At 37.9% G+C, this 9,326-nt stretch overlaps 1 protein-coding gene across 1 annotated transcript; it reads right to left on the bottom strand.

Moving 5' to 3' along the window:
• Positions 1-5,488: 5,488 nt before the first annotated feature.
• On the bottom strand, positions 5,489-8,677 carry fam43b (family with sequence similarity 43 member B). Its single transcript, XM_026199584.1, has one exon. The coding sequence runs from the start codon at positions 8,426-8,428 to the stop codon at positions 7,391-7,393; it is 1,038 nt and encodes a 345-aa protein (XP_026055369.1). The 5' UTR covers positions 8,429-8,677; the 3' UTR covers positions 5,489-7,390.
• Between the last annotated feature and the right edge of the window lie 649 nt (positions 8,678-9,326).

The raw sequence follows: 9,326 nt of genomic DNA, 5'->3' as shown, positions 1-9,326 counted from the left end.
TTATTAATAAACGTATCCCTTATAAAATTTGAGTAAATCTCACTCAAGATTGGTTTTGCATATCCAATACAGATTGGTTAGGATGCACATAATTTAAGTTATGTTTCTACACTTGTAATATAGAAACAGTGTCTAGAATATATAGAAACAGATAATTAGCATGCAAAATAAAATCAACACTCTCAGAAAAGTTGTCACTAAATTAAAACCTTTAAATAATAATAATAATAATAATAATAAATATATCCTGATACATCATTCTTGAGTAACAATAAAAAAAAGTTAATTGCAACTCTCCCAATTCAGAGAATTTGTCTGTTTGTTGGTTTTGGCCATGGAATAAAAAAGGTAACTTTCAGTTTATTTCTGAGATTTTTGAGAGATAAAAAAGTCTGTTGTTAGATTAAGAGTTGCAATTAATTTTTAATTTCACACATGCCTAGTTTGCATGTGAGCATGTTTGTTTGTTAATTAGTGCCTGTATTAAGTGAATGTCCTCCAGTCATGTCATTTCGCAAACTTTTGGCTCTAGGTCTCGGTGCTTCTTTGCTGCAAGTGAGATCAACCCAGAGGTAGCTGGAGATTTTTGATAGGTTGTTTAAGGTTGTTTTTGTTAAGGTTGTTTGCCTGCATTCCAAAGTCATCCGGATCTTTCTCTCAATACATAAATGGTTTAAGAGCTGCATGTCGTAAAGTAGCAATCAGAAAAATGTCTGAGAGCTGCTGCCAGAGGTAGAAACTGTTCTCCAAAGATCTTATTGGAAATAGATGCGTTATTGCATCAGCTGAGGTGTTGCATTTCACCCAGAGGAGGAGCGTGTTAAAAGGTCTAATCCAATATATTGCCTTTCATAGGAAAGTAATAAAACAAGCCCAGCAATGAGACGAGGAAGGATTACATTATGATAAAGTACACACATCATTTACTAATTAGGGTCTATTCCCCAATGTTGGTGCCCCATGATGGATTCATCTGTCTGATGCAAGATCCTGTTATATAAACGGGAAACTTTTTATGCGTTTGTTTACATGACAACACGATTTGGGGACTGAAAATGCATATTTTTGAAAATGGGTTTCAAAGTACAAGTTTTTGAAAACGCCACCATTTTTGTTTCTGTGTAAACACGTCATGCTTGTGCGTAGTACATGTTAGGTATGTAGACATGTGCAATACGTGTCAATTTTAAAGGCAAGCGCAAACAAACCAACACAGCCTCACTCCAACTCGTCACATATTGACGCTTGGTCAGGACTACTGGCGTCACTTTCTGACGCACATTTTTCGATGTCCTCCATTGCTATAAATAAGAAACCCTTAGCATCAATAAGCCAGTGCAAAAGGCTTATCGTTGTGATATAACAATAATATGGAATGTCTAAAAAGTACTAAAAAGTAATGCTTGTTTATGGTTGGTTTTTGGAATAAATACCTGCGACTGTACTTTTATTTGCATGAAAACCATTAAATTTAGACAAACAAACTAAAACAATGGAGGACCCTGTGCTTCGAAAAATGTGATGATGCCAAGGTGTCCTGGCCAAGCGTCAATATATGACGAGTTGGCGTGAGACTGTGTTTAACAAACACAAACAACAATGGCGAGTAGACGGTACTGTTGTTGCTGTTCAAGAATTTGATAATGCTTCTTCAGCAAAATGAGGATATATACATCCTATAATCGTCACTTCCTTACAGGTACTGTTTACTAATCAGGTGACAGCACCAACTACTGGCCTGTTATACGCAATGCAGCGTTTTTGGCCGTTTTCGTGTATATGTGTAAACGCAAATCGATTTGAAAAGATTGTTGTTTATGTGAAACTTTTAAAAAACTTTTCCATTTTTTACTACACTATTGTCGTGTAAACAGTTTTTATTTTCAGATACACAAACTGCATCTTGCCATGGTTATTTTTTTATCATGCAGTTTCTCGAAGAGAGTTGTGCTATTATTTGGTGAAAAAACTAAATTTCACAAAGAATGACAAAGACACGGCAAATAAATAAATAAATTAATAAATGTGACATTTTAAAGTAGAGAGACTGAAATAATAATATAAAGACAACTGTGTATTTTTAATATTTAAAAACCCAATTTATTTTATTTTGGAGATTTTCAAAATGTATCTATTCATTAACTTATTAATAACAACAATCATCATCTAGTCTTATGACACTATTGTCTTTGGAAGAGCTGCCTTTGAAGTCGTTTCATTATTGGTTCAATTTTGCAACCCTGACAGAGTTATTAAATGGAACTGAATAAACATTGGACTAAATTCATGTGAATAATGACACTATTGTCTTTAGAGACATAATTTGATTCATAACTGATGAACTTTGTAACATTAACACCACCACTAACCTGTTTGGAAGTGATCTGCATAAAGTGCTAAATATAAATAAATGTGACTTTACATGATTTGACTATCGCTCACTCTATCTCTGGACAAGACTTTCCACCAGTCTGATCATCTCAAATTCAAATCTGACATGATTGCCAGCTGGCCTGCGAATCTGCTGACGTAAATTTCAGCATTAAAGAGCTAATCATGAGCTTGATAGTGTGAAATAGAGGGTGTGCTCTAAACTGGCCCCTGTTGCGCAAATATCCTCAATTATTCTGCTAACATTAGTGACACTGATGTCACCTTTTAAATGTCAGTGCTCCAGCAAAGAGCCAAACAATTATTCAGCGCTGAGTCACAGACCCTCAATCAAACAATTCTCTGCCGCACTGATTTAGAATTAGTGACACTTGCTAAGGAAAACATCCCTTACACTATCGCTCAAATTTTGGCTGTGGAGTTTGTAGAAATCCCTAATCTTGAATATTACATTTAGATGCACGACTCATCTGTTTTAGTTCCTCAACTCTTAATATTTTTCATGCAGTTTGTTGAAAAGAGATGTGTTATTATTCAGATTTATGCTTTTTTTTGAAATATCATACACTGTAAAGACCTATAACTGAATGAATAATATGGAATAAGACCATTTATTTTCTAAGAATAATAGGATACATAGGGTCGATTTCATGTTTTCTTTAATGCTGCAAATCTCAAACATCTGATATTTACGTGACAAAAATTAATCTGCGTTATTCTCTCTATTTTCCAGTGAGTTCAATTTTAATGTTGATGCTAAAACATGCGATGGCTTCAACATCAGGATCTTGATTTGATCTTTAAAGATCCCTCACCACATAAAGTTTCTCCTCATCTGGTTCTATGTGCAAAGAATTGCAGAAAAACACACGAGCAAAGGGAATATTTTGGATGAAAACACTGAAATATTCAAGTCTCACAGATTCTACTGGCTTCAATAACAGGGACTGGGAGGAGGACTGTCAGATAATAATATCTTTCATTGACCATGAAATACACATGGTCACAAGCACTGTTTTTGAAAGGTCATGCAAAATTCAGTGTCATTGGGCCCGGTCTCTCGTGGGTGGCTTGTGTTAGTATATTGCTCTGTAGTGCTAAAAACAGTTAGGATGTTTTAGCTCGGACTCTTGGAGCATGGAGACGTTTTTTGGCCTGATTTATGATGGCGTTGCATAACAATTGCACTGCAGGCAATCTAATTTCCTGCAGTCGTTTGTGTCTTAGAATTGAATTTTGTTCCTTGTGAATCTATTATTATTATTATTTAAATGAAGATTTAAAGTTTATTTTCATAATTTGACATATTTTTAAAAGGAAAGTCATTTTAAACACATTTTTCCTTTGAAAAGTAAACATTTTAAGACGTTCAAGTCAAAGTTTTGAGTAGAATTATTCAATTCGACTTTTTTTTTTCATTGAAGTTATAAATTTTATCAATCCATGAATTCCCTGCTGGGAAATAAACCCATGAGCCATGAAACCTACTGTTTAAGGAGGAATACTATCTGTATACACTACTTTTCAAAGGTTTGGGGTCAGTATTATTATTATTATTTTTAAAGAATAAGCATGCATTAAATGTAATGTTAAACAAATGTATTTCAGTTAAATGCTGTTCTTTTGAACTTTCTATTCACAAAAACATTAAGCAGCACAACCATCTTCAACATTAGTAATAATAAGATAATGTTTCTTGAAAAGCAAATCGGCATACTAGAATGATTTCTGAATGACCACGTGAAACTGAAAATGGGAGAAATTATGCTGAATATTCATAAATAATTTTTAAATATATTCAAATGGAAAACAGTTATTTTAAGTTGTAATAATATTTTGATCAAATAAATGCAACCTTGGTGAGCAGAAGAAACTTCTTCCAAAAATATTTTCAAATCTTGCCAACCCCAAAATTTTAAACAACAGTGAAACTTTTCATACAAGCCATGTGATATCACATAATTAAATTTGGAAGCTTTTCTTAACAAATATTGATATACACGGTTAATGAACCAACGCATGCAACTCAACTACAATTTAGCAATGTGGTTTTCGACTTTAAAATAATTCACTTTCAGTTCTGAACACTCTAGCTATATTTGTTCAGGAAATAAATCAGGTTTGTTTTATTCACCCTTTTATTTGACAATTTAATTTGAAGATTTAAATAAAACCACCTTTATTTAGCTGTTAAACACTATCAAAGCTTTGGTTAACAAAATTTGAATGGAGCATACATCTTTGCTCTGTTAGTATTTGTGCAAATATTTCTCAGGAATTAACTATTTATAACTGAGCCTTGAGGGAATTTGATCTGGCACAGTGTGTGTTTAGAAGTAATAATGTAGAATCCAGCGCTGCTGTTCAAAGGAAGAGAACAGTGCTGTTGAAGAATACAAATGCAAGTCTCGCTCTCTTTATCTCTCGCTTTTACACACTCACACACACCTGAAACGGGGCTGTCATCCTTTTTATCGCTCTCTCTCACTGTATGCCTCAAAGATGGCTCATTGATCCTGTATGTCCCGGCCCAGCACACCTTGTTCCCCTCGGTGCCTCCAGGGGAGACTATTAACACTTTCATTTAGGCTTATAGGAGAAAAGTAACATCCCTCACTCCCATTATTCTGTCACTCTCACACTCGAACCCACACTCACATTTTCAGAGACAGTCAGAGAGCAAGGTGAGATTACACTTACAGGATCCCATTCCAGGGACAAAATGGTGTCTATCACTGACACTAATGTCCAGTTCGGTATCTCAACCTTCCTGGTGCCATCTGGATGCAATTTTCTGACTGTATTTGTCGTTTCATGCATATGTCTTAAAGAGGTCATATGATGCGATTTAAATTTTTCTTTTCCCTTTGGAGTGTTACAAACTCTTGGTGCATAAAGAATATCTGTAAAGTCTGAAATCCAAAGAGATATTCTTTATCCAAGTTAAGACTGCGCCACGGCCAATCACAATGCACTGGGTCAGCTGGCCAATCAGAGCAGACAGCGCTTGTCGGAAGGAGGGGCTTTGTAGAAAACTACGTGTTTAAGAGAACATGACCTACAATAATGTACAGTATCTAAAAAATAACTGGTTTATTGAACATTAAAGCATGTAAACATATTCTGTTACACAAAATACACAAAATAATGATCTTCAAAAAAAGCATCATATGGCCCTTTTAATTCCTGTTGACAAAAACTCACATTTCAGTCAGAACAGAACATCTAAAAAAAATTGAAAAGATCAGAAACCCACAATACCCAGTCATTTTAGATTAATTAAACAAGTCACCCAAAGAATCCCACAATATTTCAGGGACAAAATATATATATTTAAAAATAGTTACAGCACAAACAAACTACATTTGCACATTTTATGTACACAGTAGCAAGTGGTGCCACACTTTTTTGTTTTGTAAAATTGCAGATGATCTGATCACTTGGAAAACTAATGAGCATAACTCACAAATTTAAATCATCCACATAGCTCGAAAATGGCATGGGACGATTAAATCCATTGCCTAACCCCAAGTATAAGCAATAGCAATAGTGATGTCTGTCCTAGCAAGCACCAATAATAAAACCATTTCAACAGCACTTCAGAAAGGAGATCTTGTTGGGGTGAATTTGACGCAGATCTTACAGCATTGCGTGCTTTTATGTGCTTGTCCTTTTGTCCGTTGTAATCAGCTATGTGCTGAGAGGCTGTTGAAGGCTCTTCTGGCTGATTTCATGTCAAACTGAAAGCTCTGTGCTGCCCGCCCAGGTGTTTTATGCTCACTTCCTGTACAATTCAATCTGCTGATTAATAGCCTCACTGACGGAAAAGCTAAATGCCCTTCAGATGAAATCAGTTCCTTCCACAGCCCACTCACAGGCTGTCAATAGATATTTTTCCTTTTTGAATTAAGTGTTTTTTAAGCTAGGAATTATGATCTTTTAAAATGAAGCCTGTAAATCAGCAGTCTGCATTTTCAAATGAACCCATCCCGGGATGAAACAAATGGAAAGCTGGGGCTCCAAAAATTAATAATTAATAATTAATATAAGCAAACATTTTATTATACAACATTGTGCATAAAAAGATGAAAGTAGTAGAAAAATCACCATTTCCCCCAATCAGTTTCCAGAGGATTAATACGATGAGCTGAAATTACAAAAACACATGCCAGAGTTGACAGATGGGAGCTACGATCTTCATGTGAACAGCATAGAAATGAGTTTTTATGACTACCACATTACACCAACACATATTCCGCATGAATTACAATTTGTATACATACAATATACATTGCTGTCATTTGGTCCCAGACAAATCACAGTGTAAAACAGATACCTTTTATAAATGTTTTAAAAGGCTCATCTCAGACGTCACAGATGATGCCTCCACTTGTTATGCATTACTGATTAGCAGAGCTATGACGAATGGTAGCAGTAAACATGCCAAGTCAATGGCTCGATTCCTAAGTTATGGTTTAATTCATTAGTGCTTCTCCCAATGCCAATAAAACGGCTTTAACCGCATCTCACTGAAGTCGAGCCAGTTGAAAGATGTCACCGGGGGACAGTTATGAACCATCTGGGCATACAAAAAGTCACATTTTACGGTTCCTTGCCATAGTTCATCAGTCTAAAGCACATGGCACAAACTCAGAAAATCACTCTGTGCCGTGAGTACAAGACGAATGTTTCATCGTCTTTGGGTGTGTGGTTTAAGCTTTGCTCGATGTCAGGGGTAGATAAAGGCTTTTCGGTGTACGCTCTTGACCAACTCTGGATGATTGGTGTACCTGTGGTCTTCCTTATATTGTGCTTCTTCTGGCTCTTCTTCTCCATGCAGCTTGTGTAACGCTTCCTTGTGGCTCCTTGTGACCTTATCCCGAGTTTCGGAGAGCTGTTTCACGGTGCATCAATGGACGTACCAGACAGAGTGGGTTGGCGGGAAAGGCGACAGGACAGAGGCTCAGTGGTGAGGACACTAATTTGTATCCATCTGACGTCACACCAGAGTGCTGATAGTCATCTGTGCTTCATCCCAGCTGGTAATCGAAACCTCATCCAGTCGATTTACGATCTTCCCCAGATCTTTCTCTGGAGTATTAGAAGGACTGAGAGTGCCTGTGTTTTTTGTGTTGAAGGATTCAGCATCCCTCTGTCCATCCTCATCTTCCTCCTCTTCCTCAGTAATTGAGGAGAGCCGTGTGGCGCTTCCAGGCTTTTCTGCAGGTGGCTGGTAGTGGCACTGGCCGTTCAGAAGTCTCCGAAGAGGCATAAGAGGCACAATGTCCTCACCCAACAGCTGCTGCTGGCAATGGCGGAAGTCGGATTGCCGCTTTAGTCGCTTGAACTCTGTAAATGCCGATGTAGAGTTTTGGTACAGGCTAAGCGCCAACGCTCTGGCCTTTTCTGCCTTCGCCAACAGGACGGCATGGCATCGTAGAACCACCGCTTTATTCTTCACCTGATGCCTGTAAATCCACGCAAAGATCTTTGGCCGGAAGGGATCAGCGGTGCAGTATGTGATACGGTTGAGCGAATAATGGTGGACAGGCTTCTTTTTGCCACCTTTATCCACCCCCATGCGGATGCCGTGCGGCCCGACTGTGAGCTTCATCTTGGCGCTCTGTTCGCCATAGCTGCTGCGAGTCCAAATCTTAGCCACTGCATCCTGTGTGCAATCTTCACCTTTAGCCATGATGGTGACCACGCTGCCCAGGTAACGCACGTTGTAGGTGGGTTCCTCTTTGTTGAGCTCCACTTTCTGGCGTTTGCTGTGGAAAACACTTCCCAGCCAGTGAAACGGGCAGTCAGGAACGAGGTCCGGACAGGAGTGGAGCAAAGTCGAAAGCAGAGAATGATAAGTCAGTCCAGCTCCAAGACTTTTTGGCTTGCTTTTGGACTCATTTTCCACCAGCACAAACTTGCTCCTTTTCCAGCGCAGCATTATCCAGGCGGAGAGGAAAGGATTCAGCAATGAAGAGTGTTCTGGTGTGTGTGTGTTTTCAGAGAAGCACAGCAAAGGAAACTGCTCTGGCATTCGCTGACAAGAGACTGAAAGCAGAAAGGCTCAGCTGCTCTGCTCGCTCCTCCTTCCTCTTCCTCCTCCTCCTGCATCACTGAGTGCTGATCAGCGCTGGGCTCGGAGCCTCAGCGGTCCTCATTTAACTCCTTCAAACCTCTCACTGTCTCACCTGATGGTCTGTTGTGCAGACTCTGACCCTGAGGCAAAAGAAGAGGGTTCATCCTCGTGTCAGAGTGCCCTATGAGAATGCTTTGACCTGCTGGGAGTCATTTCTGAAATCGATGTATAGCATCACAACTCCCAGCTCTAATAGATTTCATTCAGCCTCTGGAAAAACTCCAGGAAAGGACTTTACGTAACAGCTGCAAATGAAAGAAGGTGCTAGAACAAGCACGTTAATGTGGTTATTAAATGTCCAGTGGAGCAAGGGCGTAGGCTGCAGATCCTAAAACGACTGAAGAGACATTTGCTTCATGACATTTGAACGTGTTCACAGTTGAAAGGATGAATCACTTTCTAATCAGCTATAATTTCACTACCTTTCAAGACAAAGAATAAGAACTTAAATACATCTTATTTTTCTGCTTTAGATTTTTTTTTTGTAACTATTCAAGATATTTGAACAAAGATCAAATCTTTCAGGTAGAGTTTCCTTAAATTAAATTAACAGTTGTTCCAAAAATGTAAATTAGAAAATTAGTACTTTTACCTTATGTCTTTCCAAACCTATATGATTTGTTCCCTTAATGAAGCACAAAAGCTTGAATTTTGAATACGGTGCAAATTATGCAAGGTTTCTCATACAAAGCTACCATATGGTTTCAGAAGACTTATGGCATACAAATCATATGGACCACTTTTATATTGCTTTTGATTGCTTACTGATGCTTGAAAGCTCCAGTCCCTATTAATT

Source organism: Carassius auratus, chromosome 23, assembly GCF_003368295.1.
Source record: "Carassius auratus strain Wakin chromosome 23, ASM336829v1, whole genome shotgun sequence".
Taxonomy (NCBI): Eukaryota; Metazoa; Chordata; class Actinopteri; order Cypriniformes; family Cyprinidae; genus Carassius; species Carassius auratus.
Note: the sequence above shows the minus strand (reverse complement) of the source record. Positions and strands in the feature narration are given on the sequence as shown.

Excerpts from the sequence above, each read along its gene's own strand:
- fam43b (XM_026199584.1), bottom strand. The coding sequence starts at position 8,428 with ATGCCAGAGCAGTTTCCTTTGCTGTGCTTCTCTGAAAACACACACACA.